The sequence below is a fragment of the Poromitra crassiceps genome, assembly GCF_964638095.1.
Source record: "Poromitra crassiceps genome assembly, chromosome: 9".
NCBI lineage: Eukaryota > Metazoa > Chordata > Actinopteri > Beryciformes > Melamphaidae > Poromitra > Poromitra crassiceps.
In genome coordinates, this window is record NC_139630.1 from 31,590,943 (window position 1) to 31,606,476 (window position 15,534).

The following is a 15,534-nucleotide window of genomic DNA, read 5'->3' on the forward strand; positions in this document are numbered from 1 at the left end:
AACGATGATTTTACGACTCGGTAGTAGACTAAGGTTCTGCACTGTAAAGTGGAACCTGTGTGGAACAGCCCGGCCTGTTGGATGGGCAGTCGGTCACTGTGTGTCTGCTCCCCATTACAGCAGGAATTTCTGCCCAGGGTCAGCAGCTCCTTGGGGTCTTATGAGAAGCATAACATTTTCCTAAGCCACATACGTCCCGGCGGCAGCGCTCTCTCTGGATCGTAAAAAAAAAAGAAAACAGTAATTGCTAGCAGAGTACTTTTTCCGTTTCAGACAACATAAAAGCGTGGAATATCTCCGTTTTGCACGACTAAAAACAAACATTTGGGCAGCAGATACGGAGTACAATCATAACCACCCCGAGGAGCTAATGGGAATATATGTTTGCGGTGACACAATTAGGGGGTTGTGGTGGTGGCAGGCAGCAGCGCACGCTGGCGAATAGGAACGCACGTGAGGCGGTCGAGAGACATTTCCGATTGGGCCAATTTGATAAAAGTGTGCGTCGACACCTTGGCACATGTCTGCTAAATGGCATGCCGTTTTTTCCTCCGGATCGCACACTCACGAACGTGATATTGAGGGAGGTGAGGAAAGCCGTGCCAAGCAGCTCAAAGTAATTTGTACTAATCATAATCACGTGTGCGTCGCAGTTTCAATGTGACAGTGATGTTAATTCCAGTCGACAACAAATAATTCAATGTTCTGGCTCTAATCTGGGCGGTTACATTTCAGTCAGTCCACTCTGCTGTTGTGAGCTGGTCTGTCTGGATCAGCTTAGATCCAGTTCTCAGTCTCTATCTCCGTCGCTCAACTAGAGACTGAGAACTTTCTCAGAGCTCTCTCTCAGAGCTCTTTCTGTTCAAACTGGGTGGAAACGATTTGAGAATCTAAAGAAAAAAAACTGCATCGCAGAACCAATCCAGAGTCTTTAGGGGCGGCCCTTCATGCAGAAGGGGCGGTGACATGCAGAAGTTGTGCGGTTGTAAAAGGAGAAAACAGAATTACCGTAAATAATGTAACGTTGATCGGGACATCCATTTTCACCGTTTAAAAAAAGCTCTCTCCGTGTTACAAAGCGATTCGCTGCATCCACTTTGTTTCACTACGGAGGATATAACGGGGGAGAGCGTCATTTCCGATGACTTGAAAAAGGGGCGTAGTAGGTTTGTTAGCGCTCGTTCTCGCTGCCGTTCAAACTACACTATTTTTGACAAGAAGTTCCCAGATGATTGATAGACGGAGATCTCCAATTGTCTGGGAGGTGAGACTAGTGTCTGTGTGTCTGGCCTGCAGTGCAGTGTGCTGTTATCAGCTTTTACCCGTAGGGTCGAGGGTCGGGGGCTCGGGGGCGTCAGAGAGGGTTGTCTTCTCCTCTCCTGCCAGGGGCAAACTCTGCCCTCCATCAAACACCCCAAACACCGCCACCGAGTACTTGGTTTCTGCCCTGAGGGAGAGAAGAAGAACGTACAAAAGTCTAAATCAATCCATATTCACAGACTTACTTTCGGTCCAACGAGATTTACGCCATTCGAGAAAAAATTTGTAACATCTGTTTTTTCCCCCCTCCAAAATGATTGATACCAGACAACTTAAAGCTAAAAGCACCAGGCACGACTTTGATGTAAAAATACACCTGTCTTCTCGGTCTAGATCACAAAGACGGGCTGAAACAGACGCTATCCACCTTATTTTTGAATGCCTCACTGTAAAAAATAATTGTGGGAACAAGGTCCGGTTTAACGTGACTTATTGTTGCAGCTTGCCATTTCCTAAATGGTATTCTACTTGATTTGAAAAGATGGCCGCCTACACTCAGTCCCTTGTACCCTGGCTGAATTGAACATAACTTGGCCAATAAGTATGTAACTTACAAATTAAAACAACCCGTAATATCTTAATTTGATGTAGAATGCAGAGGACATGTAACTGTTTAGTTAAACTTGCATTCCAGGAATATTGTGCTCTAAAGATGACGTTAGTGGCTCGAGACTGTTTCGTCCTGAAACCCACATATGTTGCGCCAGGCTATGTGGGATTCGAAATAACGCATCCGAGATAGAAAACATTATGAATATAGCCACGTTATAAACAACAAACTAACGCTGGTGATCCGTATGGAAACAGTGTTACTCGAAATGGTTAAAAGTGATATCAATTTGGTCATTCAGTGGCGTTTTACTGCCATGTAACATAACTAACTAGCCGCTAACATTAGCCACAGTAGGCTGGGCACTGCGCTCTTAAAGGGATATTTATAGACGAGATTTTTGCCAAGCTGGACCTGATTAGTGATTTGCTCCGTTCGCCCAGACGGGTGTCAAGCTGTCGGCAACAAGGCTCGGAGGATCACACCGGAAGAAGCACCCATCAGGGAGATAAGGCAAAAATGGCCGCCAAAAATAAGGTGGATACAGATTCACACAATGTAGATTTGTGTTTTTTTTTGCACATATTTAATTCTGGCGTCGGTCATTTCTCCACCCACAAGAATTGAAGACTTTGTCCTCAACAGCCCAGCAGTGAGTGAGAGCTGTGTTCAGAGAAAGCTGCAATCACCAACATTATATCGGTTTACTGACATCACCTTAGAGGATTTCTGGGTAATGCTTCAAACATTTACCTCTCGCTACCATTTGGGCCACTAACATGCAAAAGGTGTATTAGGGCAACTTCAGGTCTATGATTGTCAAATCAATGAATCCTTTTGGAAACTAGGTCCTGCATCTTTTGGACATGAGAAATGCTCTTCAGGTAATGGATGTGTAGCATTTCGGAAATGGGTTCTTGATTCAGCTGGAGGGGAACCACACGTTAAGTCCTGCTGGGGAAAACTCCTCGTGGCTGGTGACTGCACATGTATCGGAGGAAGCATGTGCTCGTCTGTATCTCTCCCCAGATTGGCAGAGGGGGTGGAACAATGACCAGGACAGCTTGGCAGGGGCAGAGCCGTATATATAGAAGAGTTGCGACATCTCCATTCACTCCAATGAACCAGTTTTTTACTCTCAAGAGTTCCAGGAAGTAAGGTTCTGGATTAAGCAGCACTGTCGAGTTGCGGCAAAATAGACAGTTTGTGTTATACTTTGAAAGTTTTTTTTTTTTTTTTTAATCAAATTGTACATTATCAGCTTCATTTTAGCATTCAAAAGTAGCGCGAGCCCCCTTCCTGGCTGTTCATTGGCTAATGAGGCGTGATTTCTAACCCCACATAGGATAAGCAATAACCACGCCCTGTGGCGCCGGGATTGGCCAGGAGCATTGAAGCTTGGGACTAAAGCACCTGGGGGTTTTCATCTTTTAAAATAAAGATGTTTAAAAAACTATTGCTTGTTACATTTTCAGTGCTGTACCTTTTCTCTGGGTAAGAATTGAGCTTGAAATTAACGATACATTATATTATATGAGCTATGAACGTGAACACAACACCGTTTATATTATTGCATGTTTTTGTAGATTGTGTACATTGTGTAGATTACAATTATTATGCTTATTATTATTATTATTACTATGCTAAGGAAGGTAGGTGACCATAATTCATTTCAATGTCCGCTCTCGAAATCGCTGTCCGTTCTCAAGAGCTATTCAGTTGGTTCATGAAATCGCTGGGCTGCGTGCCCTCCAGTGTTGCTCCTGGCCAATCCTGGCGCCACAGGGCGTGGTTATTGCTTATCCTATGTGGGGTTAGAAATCACGCGCTAATGAGTCACGCATTTTGGTCCTCTGCTGACGCCACTCTCTCTCTCTAAATTGCTCTGGGCAGGGGGTAATTGGCCAAGTACAATAGCCCCTTCTCACGGGGGCCATTTTGTGCCGAAAAGGCAGGTTAAACACAGGTGCAAGCAGAACACTAATGAGGGTTTCCAAATTCCAATCATAGAAGTTGGAAACCCTCATTAGTGTTTTGCTTGCACCTGTGTTTAACCTGCCTTTTCGGCACAAAATGGCCCCCGTGAGAAGGGTCTATGGGGGAGAAAACCAGGGGGAAAACCAGGGGGAAATCCAGAGTGCAGCGTTCCTGTCCCCCTTGAGTCTCTCTCTCTCTAAAAAATCAGATGAAATAAAAAATGAAATTGACTCTCTCTCTCTCTCTAAAAAATAAAATGAAATAAAAAATGAAATCTTACCTGAGCTCCTCGAGAACGACCGTATTATCGTAAGGGCCGACCAGCAGCTCCTCCACAGCGATATCGTTCCCGCTGGGGTGGAAAGTGACTTTGTAGCCTCTAACGTCTCCGGGCGCCGGATCCCACGACACCCTGAAACTGGTCTTGGTGGGCTCTGAGGTCTGCAGGTTCCTGGGAGCCTTGTAGGGCGACACTGAAAACACAGGAACCGCAGCAGAACTTCATTACGGACTCACGCAGAGTCAAACTCGACACAACTCCAGCGCTTGGCAAAGCCTTGCTTATTTCATTGGGATCAGGCAGACCACATTCAAGCCAGTTTCTCATTAGTCCATAATACAATTCCTTGAACCCGGTGTCATTCCTTAAAAAAGCCCAGTGTCATGCCGCGTGTTAGTAAGACTGCATGGCGTGTGATTGAGCATGTGTTTAACTGTGTTTTTAGCATGTGTTTGTGTTTTTAGTAAGACTAGCGTGTGACTGAGCATGTGTTTAACTGTGTTTTTAGTAAGACTAGCGTGTGACTGAGCATGTTTAACTGTGTTTTTAGTGTCCAGGTGAAAAGACACAGCTTCCCTGCAGTGTATAGCAGCAGCTTAAAGTGGAAGAAATGTTCATCTTAACAAGCCATTTGACCTTGAATTGAGTCTTTTTTCTCGTTTTTTCTTTTTACAATTGAAAAAGACTGTTGTTTCATTTGTTTCCAATGCAATTTTGTAATAATGTCACTTGGGGGAACTTTTTGAAACAAGATGAATAGGAAACAAGTGAAATTAACTAACTAGCCTAACGAATCCCCAAACTCAAATCTGTGTCAAGCCTGTGGTAAAATGTGTCCTATTGAAATGGCCATCTCAGGTGCCAGGTGATGTCACCAACTCTATAGGTGATGTCACCAACTCTATAGGTGATGTCACCAACTCTATAGGGCACTCAAACCTTTTAATGTCAAGAACCCCTAAACTGATACAAATTAGACCACGGACCCCCCTATTTGATAAGATTTTGCCCCAATCTGATACAATTTTTGCTTTCAGATGTTTTATTACAGAAAGTGTATGACAAAATAGTCATACATTCTGTCATTGTGTTACTTATGGATATAATTATAGTTCAAATAAATGATTCCCCTTTTTGACGGGGACCCCTATAGAAAACCTTCAAGGACCCCACTTTGAGAACCAGTGCTATAGGGAGCTGAAGCAGAAAGTGTAGGCCGAAGCCTTCCTGTGGTTATAGCAGCTAAGTAGTAACACAATTTTCCATTGCTCGCAAAGTAGTCTGTCACCTGCAACTAAACAAAGCTGGACATTTCTATTATTTTAGTGCATAGAAACTTCTAGAAAACACTTTGTAATGATGGAGAACACAATAAATGTTTCACTGTAGTAGCTGCAGCTACTAGAGTTGAGTTTGGGGTTTAGTTAGTAGTCTATCCCCCCCCCAAAAAATATGTATACAGGTTTAAACGTCTTGTTGAAGATGGGCATTTTTTTATTTCTTTATTTTGCAGTGTGCTGTCTTGTCATAGGGTTGAATTATGGACCAACGTACGTGTCGTTCCTACTCCTTGCCTTGCTTTTCCTTCCGCGCGCTTGTAGATGGGGTGGACGGTGATGTGGTAAGTGGTTCTGGGCTGCAGGCGCTTCATGACGGTGGAGGTGGCCGTCCCGGCGACCTTCAGGACCACTTCTTTCCCCCCGGCGCTGGGAATGTACTTCAGCCGGTAGTTGAGCACTTTCCCCGGCGCGGGCGTCCACGTGACTTTCATGCTTCGCTCGGTCTCGTCCGACACGGTCAGCATTTTACCAGCGGCGGACACTGAGAAGAGAGAAAAGATATTAAAGACTCACTTTTTTTTTTTTACATTAATATCACAGATTTTCTTTGATAATTCTGAGCGTACACTGACTTTGCGCAATTAGCTACTTCTAACAAGTCGAGACCAGAAAATGTGGGATATTTGGGAGTTATTTTTCGCCCGGTTAACCCAGTTATAAACACTGCAGAAAGGCAAGCAAAGTCGAGAGTACAACAAGTAGACACAGTAAAATAAGGCTGATATATGAATGTACAAAGAGGGAAGTGTAGCATTTATTAAAGGTATATACTATGCAACTTTCATTAAAAAAATTTTTTATCCCTATAGAAAAGGTTCCCCTCAAAAACATCAATTCTCACACACACAATACTGTGGCAGTGTGTTTATGGACAGACGCTGCCCCCCCTGCCTGATTTTGGCACTGTGTAGATTTGTTTGGCTGTGGCCGGGACATTTTCAGGCAGCGGCATTGTAGAGCTGCCATGTGGGAGCCCAGCCAATGACATCGCTCACAGCGCAACAGCCCAACCAATAGCATCGCTAAGATGTTCTCAGCAAAGGAAGTGCAGCACCTTCCCAGAACGCGGTCCACCACCATATTGGACCGAAAGCCCAGCACGTTATCCCAGAGGTGGTTGGGTTTAGGCATGGGGTCACTGAGGTTAGGGTTAGAGCAAGGCTGTCAGAAGCCATGGTGGTGGATGGAGCCAGGCATGGAGTTTTCGGAAGATTGGAGTTCCTTAATAATGAGCAGTCGGAAAAATCGCATGGCACCATGCTTTTGGTAGGAGCTAACCGCTTAATAAGCTACGTAACAGTGACCTGAATTGTACCCCTACATCTTACAAATATCCTCTATCCTGCTCTAGTTCCAGCCAAAAAATTGTCCATGCGTTCATTCATCAGTTGGCTACTTGAAATTCTGGATTCACGACCGAAGCATACGATGAGATCCTCTGGGTAAGAACATCGGCTAAATGCCAAAACGGTAATTGAAAATGAATGAGACATCTACCCTAAAGTGATCAACAGGGAGGCAATGCTAACCACATTTTCCCGTTCCCCTCTGAAACAACCACAGGCTCTATAATAATATGAGCCTGACTTATTCCACTGTTCTGTTATACACACACACACACACACACACACACACACACACAAATTACAGGAACAATATACTGAAACAGTTAATGATCCCGGGAAAAATTTTCAGACTATTTGACTTTGCTCGGGAGCATTTTTATTGGTGGAAAAAAGCACGCCATCCAACTCTTCAATATGTATTTTGACCTGAGTGAACCTGTGAACCCGTTACTGGGGGACGCATTGGTTCCGCTGGCTAGACTTAACGAGGTAAGCGTGGGACATGAGACAGGCAGAGGTCTCCCAAAGTCTCCAGGTTGTTTTCTGTTTATAACACGCAATAAACTGGCTTCTCCCCTTATCTACATGTCCTGTGAATCTGTGCGGTGTCGGACTGTTTGAGGACGTCTTTGGCGCCGTGGTTTCCCATGTGTGCGCACGGAATGAGGGAAGTGTCGACGTTTTTAGAGCGTGTCTCCGTGCTGATGCAGTACCTCGGTACGCAGACCACACAGCCGAACAAATATTCCCTTCAACCCGAATCTTCCGAGTGCGTAACTCATCAAAACTGTCACCACTTTACTTTTGCACGCTCGATCACGGCTTAAAGACAATCTGGACTTCTTCCAAACACTAGAAACCCTAAACCTTCTCATGGAGAATGGCAATGATGAAAGGACTGACAATCTTCTGGTCACACAAGCTTAAAGTATTGAAACTGCTTTGGCTCACATTCATATAGCATACCTTCATATTGCCTTGTTATCAAGGTATATTTCTGCCAACAAAAAAAACTCTTGTTATTATCTCAGCCTAGCTGATCTTCCAAGTTCAAACTAGCCATAGGTAAGCTACTGTAGTTAGGATAGGATAAAAAAAAATGCATTATTTTCCTTAGACCTGATTCCGAGGGTGGAGACTCTGGACTGACAGACAGACACCGCCCACCCACCTAGGCGCCATCGTGCATCTGTGCGCCATCGACTCATACCAGGAAGGATTTATTACATCACTGATGTCATCACAATTGCTCGAGTGACATCACTAATGACATCACAATTGCTTGAGTGACATCACTGATGACATAATCCTGACTGACACCACTTTTAGCTTTTTTTTTTTTTAATGATTTCCCCCACTTTCTCCCCAATTGTACTTGGCCAATTTCCCCCTGCTGCCCCGGTCGCTGCTCCACCCTCTGCTGATCTGGGCAGAGCCGTAGACTAGCACCATGCTTCTTCCGAGACATGAGCAGTAGCCAGCCGCTTCTTTTCACCTGACAACGGGAGCTTCACCGGTAGGACGTAGCACGTGGGAGGATCACGCTGTTCCCACCAGTTCCCTTCCCTCCGAACAGGCGCCCCGACGGACCAGAGGAGGCGCTAGTGCAGCGACCAGGACAAATACGCTCAAGACCCGCAGACACCAGCCAACCGTGCCTGTATGGATGCCCGACCAAGCCGGGAGGTAACACGAACCTGCGCCCCTCGTGTGATTTGAGCCAATTTGAACTAAGAGGATGAAGGTGCTACTTAGCTAACGTGCACTCAGTCTGAAATAGTGTTGCCAACTTGTTCCCAAGTAAAGTAGCTATTGGCTGCTCAGAAACTCACTACAAGTTGCCAGATGATGTCATACTGTATGCTAATGTTCATATAAGTGATCATCAGGACACCAGTATAATGAAAACACAATGTCTTTTTTTGGCCGTGGCTACGGTGCCGCGTCTATGTGCCGACAGGTCGCAATGCCGATAGCCCACAAGCAGAACCAGCTGAGCGAGGCTGCGTGCAGCGTGTCGGTGGAGCTAACCTCTCCCAGCCTCCACGCCAAACCTAACCTCCCCCCATGCCTAAACCTAACCTCCCCCAGACCCTAACCCAAAACCTAACCTCTCCCAGCCCCCACGCCAAACCTAACCTCCCCCATGCTATGCCTAAACCTAACCTCCCCCAGACCCTAACCCAAAACCTAACCTCTCCCACCCCCACGCCTAAACCTAAGGTCGGCATTGCGGGTGGTCGGCATAGCGGGTGGTCGGCATAGCGGGTGGACCCCGTGGCTACCGCGTTTCAGTATTACAGAAAATGGGGGGGTGGGGGGATACATTGGTGAATATTCCATACCTGTTTAAATTAACCAATCAAATTATTTTTGTCTGCAATGAATATTTTGTAAAATGAATTAACTCCAATCTGCTAGGGAAACAGCCTCACCATCAGTGGTTTCCTGTCCAATGAGTGGAGGATCTCCCTCTCCGCTGCTGTAGGCAGCGATGACAGAGACCTGGTACAGCGTCTCTGGACTCAGCCCGTCCAGCGTGGTGGTGGTCACCTCTCCAGGCACCGTCTTCTGCCCGCTCTCGGCCAAGAACAGAGACTTCCACTGGACTCTGTACGTGTGGACGTTCCCCGGCGCCGCCGTCCAGGAGGCCTGGAAGCTGGTGTCCGTCACGTCGCTGGTGACCAGGTCTGTTGGAGAACCCAGCACTGAAAGCACAAGAAAAGGTTTGGGTTTATATGAAGGTTCAAGGGAGGGACATGGTGGGTTGTTGTATATGAACATCTCCAGGAGACATAGTGGTGAGATCTGAGCAACAAACAAATGTAATGAAATGTATGTAAACCAAACATGTTACACTATATATCTCTGTATTACATATTATATGTGTATTTTAGACATTTTATTCTTTGTAAACAAGTACTATTGATTCTTGAGCAGAAAACATATATTTCCCAAAAAACAGCAACTTTTATCCTGTTCAAAGCAGTGGTGTGCACAGACTCAAGCGAGGGTGGCACTGAGTGTGGCATTCAGGAAGGATGTAGACAGGTTTTCCCTCGCCCACATTTTGGTGGGGGTGAGGGGGGGGGGGGGTGCTAGCTCTGACCACTCCCTAGAAATGCCCCTGGTTCAAAGTCATAGAGTATGAGTAGCTAAGGAGTATCTGTCCAATGTGTTGTTTTTACAATACCTACAGTATCCCCCTTTTAAAGCAGAGGAACCATGTGCCTGACCAGACCAGCTCATCACAGCCATACAGACCAGACCAGCTCACCATAGCCATACAGACCAGACCAGGGAGGACTATGGAGGAACACACACATGTGCAGAGCTATCCAGGCCCATCTTTAAAGGGATGGTGTGCTGCTTCAGAGAGAGCAGAGTGGAGGTCAGTCAGTCAGGAGACAGTGGAGAGAGACAAGACATAAAACATGTCAGGAAGCGGACTTGAACGCACGATGTCCGCTGAGCCACCATGAGCAGTCAGCTGTGAGTCCAGTAGGTCCCTGAGCCACCATGAGCAGTCAGCTGTGAGTCCAGTAGGTCCCACACGAACAGAGACAAAACACTGTTGTGCTGTTGAATCCCACTCAGCCATGGCTTCCTCCATAGCTCCATAACAGTCACTGCCCACTTTTTCACAGCTCCGGTTCCAGGAAGTGAATTCCCCATTCATTTCTCCATTGACGTTGCGGAAAATCCTTATATTGAGTTTGAAGCCTGGCAGCGAGCCTGGGTAGTGTCGAGGTCAAAGCACTCGCCTACCACTGTGGAGACCCGGGTTCAATTCCCGGCAGCGGTAATTCCCGGCTTGGTCCGACGCTCCTACAGACACAATTGGCCGTGTCTGCGGGTGGGAAGCGGGTGGGGGTATGAGTCCTGGCCCCTGTGTTAGCGCCTACTGTGGTCGGTCTGGGCGGAAGGGGAACTGGGGGGAGTAGCGTGACCCTCCCACGCGCCCCATCCTGCCGGTGAAACTCCTCCTCGCTGCCAGGTGAAAAGAAGCGGCTGGCACATGTAGCGGAGGAAGCATGTGCTAGTCTACAACTCTCCCAAGTTGGCCAGAGGTGGTGGAGCAACGAACAGGACAGTTGGGGAGAAAAATCTGAAAAAACTTTCATCATAAGAAAGGCCTGCATGTGTTTGTTTGTATAAATGAATAAGATTGAAAGTGGTGAGATTTGTTCCAGCAGATGACTGAATTTAAATTCTGTTTTCAGAATTTGTATGGAATGATTGAATTTATTGAAGTTGACACAGATTATAGAAATCAAAGTTGTGATGCTCTTAGAAGTTGTTATCCTATTAAAACAATATTGGATTGAAAACTCCCAGATATTTAGTTTTCTTAAAGATATTAAATTAACTTGAGACTTGGCTTTAATGACATGGGCTTGACTTGACTTGGTAATCCACATGTAGACATGGACTTGACTTGAACTAGGCTTTTGGACTTGACTTGAGACTTGTGCCTCAAGACTCGAGAATGACTTGGAAATCATAACCCTAAACTAGCGCTAAAACTGAGAAGTAAGGATCGGGCAAAATTACCTCACTTTGCAAAAATGTCCCCACTCACTCAGAGCGGTTCTTACAAGGACAGAAACACAAGAACACAAACACACACACCCACCCACACACACACACACACACGCACACACACACACGCACACACGCAGCAGGGAGGACGTTGACAGCGTTTTGACGGAGGGTTTTCTGTCCCGCTGCTGCGTGACTCAACTCCACTTTCCGTCTGGCTGCAGCCGCCAAAAACCTATAGATGTGTTTAACCGAGCCAAGCCAAATGGAATTCCCTCCACCGCAGCCCACCATGGCCATGCGGACACTTTCCTATACAGACACGGCTGACAGCTGGCTCAGCTAATTAAATATTTGTGAATGGTGGAAGAGAATTGACGTGTAATTATAATCCTTAGCTTAGAGGAGGTGACAGCGTATACAGAGGAGAGAGGTTGGGAGGGTGTTGGAAAGATGGAGTAGCCAAGTTTCCACAGTGTGCTAATTATCACCAAACATCTATACATACAGTACAGTGTGCTGTACTAAATAATCCAGGCAGAAAGCCATGAGATACAGCATAGTGTAGGTCCTGCCAGCTGATACTGTACTATTGACCTTCCAAAGAAAGAAAGAAAGAAAGAAAGAAAGAAAGAAAGAAAGAAAGAAAGAAAGAAAGAAAGAAAGAAAGAAAGAAAGAAAGAAATGCACTCTTGCTCATTTCTCTAGTAGGAAAACAAAGTACTTTGCTGTGTGAAACCGTGCAGTGAAACATCGTTGACAGAAGGGGGGAAATGGTTGGTTGGTTTGTTCGATTGGTATTATTGATTAGTTACAGATTTGGTCGTTTGAGACATGGTTTTGCCATGAAGCCATGAGAGTGGCCATCTGCTTGTATCAGAAGCAGACTTGAGGAAGAGCTGGTGCTCGAAACGTCGGGCAAATCAAATCCTTCAAACGGGAGGTTTGGGTGTCTTTTCAACCTTCTATCTAAGGTATTTTTGGTCCAGCACCTCCTAGTGGGCATTGTGATGTCTGTGTCTTTTCTTTTTCTTTTTTTAGATTTTTTTGTGATGAAGGGCACCATAAATAAAGCTGACATGACTTGACTTCATTTCAAAAAATGTCTCTGTGCGCACACTGCTGAGCCACAACATCTGTGCATGTCTTTCCTGCATTGAAAACAAGTAAAAAAAAAGATGTTGGAATGTTGTTTTTTTGAGTGTGGACCATTATTTGTTATGCCAATTGATACCGGAAATGTCATTTGGAGGATTATTCTTTTAAATGTGGAAAACATGTGGCGACAACACACAAAGATGAGCGATTTATTATTTAAAATGCAACGAATTAAAAGAAAAACACTATCGTCTCATGAATGAGTTTGTCAATCAAAAAACTTGATTATTTTCTAATCTGCTGCCGCTTTTGAACTAAAGACATTTTTCGGTACAATCCTAACAACAAACAAAACAAAATCTCCGAGTTGCAACTTGCAGAGCGAGTCGGATCGAGTCGAACCATGCGTTCAATTTCACAGATCAACAAGTCGGCTGCGTCTGATTTCAGGACGAGTATATTTCCAACGGAGACGCCAGAAATAATCCATCAAACTTCACATTATTTCCTTCCAATTCCTGGACAGAATTCTAATTTGCTTTTTATATTTATTTATGTGTTTTCTTTGACTGCACATGTGCAGCTGGGCCGGTGCGGGTCTTCGCCGCAGACTTGCAGAGCTGTCTACCACTGACATTTTTTTTTTATTTCCCCCCCCCCCCCCCCCTCCCTCTGGAAGCCTCGGCAGTCTGGAGGCTTTTGGGGGGGGGGGGGGGGGGGGGGGCGGCCACAGACAGCGCTCAGATGGAATATGGAATATCTGGTGCTGGGCAGATGCTGCCTGAACACCACTCAGACCTGTTTTTCCACAGTCCATCACAAGCCCAAACCAAACCAAACCACAGGAAATTGAACACACTTTGATGGTATTTCCATCACTGTCTCCATCTCTCTCATCTATCTATCTATCTATCTATCTATCTATCTATCTATCTATCTATCTATCTATCTATCTATCTGTCTATCTATCTATCTATCTATCTGTCTATCTATCTGTCTATCTATCTATCCATCTATCCATCTACCTACCTATCTATTTATCTATCTATGTATATATTGCTGGTTTAAATACACTATTATACACAGAATATCTACAGTACAATCTACAGTTACTTCAATGTATATTGGTCAAGTAAAATGTACTTCGATTTCATTGTTTTGTCAATTTTTTTCCCTTCTTTGATTTTCCGTCTTTCCCTCAGCTTGGTTCAAAGCAGGACCTGTCTGTCACCTAAAGAGCTGATGATGAAGCTTAAAGCAGGACCTGTCTGTCACCTAAAGAGCTGATGATGAAGCTTCAAAGCAGGACCTGTCTGTCACCTAAAGAGCTGATGATGAAGCTTAAAGCAGGACCTGTCTGTCACCTAAAGAGCTGATGATGAAGCTTAAAGCAGGACCTGTCTGTCACCTAAAGAGCTGATGATGAAGCTTAAAGCAGGACCTGTCTGTCACCTAAAGAGCTGATGATGAAGCTTAAAGCAGGACCTGTCTGTCACCTAAAGAGCTGATGATGAAGCTTAAAGCAGGACCTGTCTGTCACCTAAAGAGCTGATGATGAAGCTTAAAGCAGGACCTGTCTGTCACCTAAAGAGCTGATGATGAAGCTTAAAGCAGGACCTGTCTGTCACCTAAAGAGCTGATGATGAAGCTTAAAGCAGGACCTGTCTGTCACCTAAAGAGCTGATGATGAAGCTTAACTCCACACTTAACCTCAGCCCAGACCTTCTGCCTATAATCCTAACCTGAAATAGACATCATCAATTTCAAGAGTCTGCGAGAGAATTTGCGGCTTTTTGCAGAAAGTGAATCACCGAATGAGAAGACATGGACCAGCTGGAGCCGATCTGTGAAGCTGACATAAGTGACAACAACTGCAATGACCAAAGTCCTATTCGGAGCTCAAAGCCACCTCAATAAGTTCACGTTCAGGGTTCAGCCAAGAACAAATAACATGTAACTGGGTTCAAAATGTTGTATCTTCACAAACGCCTCCGGAATTCAGGAAAACACTTTCCCGATTGCAATTTTAAACTGTCATCATTCACGAGTTCTGAATGGTTTTCGCTTAGGTCATGAAACTTTGCTCGACCAATAAAACGACTCCATAAAGCTTCAGTGCAACAGCAAGTAAAATCCCCCCAAAAAAAGGAAACAAGAATGGTCTGGAACTCCAACATTCATGACGTTTTGTCATTTTGCTTGCAGTTCACATTGGGCTTCAGGGTTTGGGAGAGTTTATTGGCCTCAGAAGCCATTTAAAAACCACCGTATAATTTCAAAGAGGCACGCTCATCAATCTGGAAATGAGTTTGTTCTTCTTGTTGTAATTCTTGAAAAGTTCTCTCTCTCTGCAGAGTTCTGAAGGTTTCGCAGGGTCCCGCTCTCGTCGGACCGAACCGTCGGGACGTCCTGGGTAACGTCAAGCTTTTGGGTTTTATCCAGTGAACGTTAAAAGTGAAGGACTCGGTGGTGGAAAAGCTGAAAGCCTTGCGGGTTCCTTATATCAGCAACGGACGGCGGGTTTTTACGGCAGACGACAGAGCGAGACGGGGCGAGGAACAAAGACAGCGGGACACATTTGATATAAATATCCTCTGACTTGACCCTAGAATCCACTAGGATCACTTGAACACATTCAAAACCCTCTCCGCAGTGTTTATAGTTGTGGGGAGCGATGACGTAAGCTGCCTTTGATAGATCACAGAAAACGTCGAGAGCGGTTTTCCACTTTGGCGCCGTTGGGTCATAAGCGCAAAACCTTTTGTGCGTGAGAAGCTTCGCCTGACCCCTTACTGTACAATGAGGGTTTTCACAATAAGACACAGGAGTGAGATTTCCAGCTTGGTCGGCACAATTGGCTGTGTCTGCGGGTGGGAAGCCGGATGTGTGAAGCGGCTGGCGACTGCACATGTATGGGAGAAAGCATGTGCTAGTCTGTGGTAGTCTACAACTCTCCCCATGATGGACAGAGGCGGTGGAGCAATGAGCGCGACAACCTATCAGGGATTTGGGGAGAGAGAATCCGAAGGAGCTTGATCAAAGAACAAAAAAAAGGAGAAGAGTGAGCTCACTGTTTTCAAT

General features: G+C 45.4%; 1 protein-coding gene across 1 annotated transcript in view; it reads right to left on the bottom strand.

Annotated features, from left to right (window-relative positions):
* col12a1b (collagen, type XII, alpha 1b) overlaps window positions 1-15,534 on the bottom strand; it is a gene marked incomplete at its 5' end in the record, with an annotated part of 199,768 nt that overhangs the window by 140,495 nt on the left and 43,739 nt on the right. Inside the window, 4 exons of the mRNA XM_083643682.1 lie at window positions 1,323-1,447; window positions 4,128-4,320; window positions 5,682-5,948; window positions 9,249-9,521. Of these exons, the coding sequence (XP_083499808.1) occupies window positions 1,323-1,447; window positions 4,128-4,320; window positions 5,682-5,948; window positions 9,249-9,521 (858 nt within the window). The remainder of the gene's footprint in view (window positions 1-1,322; window positions 1,448-4,127; window positions 4,321-5,681; window positions 5,949-9,248; window positions 9,522-15,534) is intronic.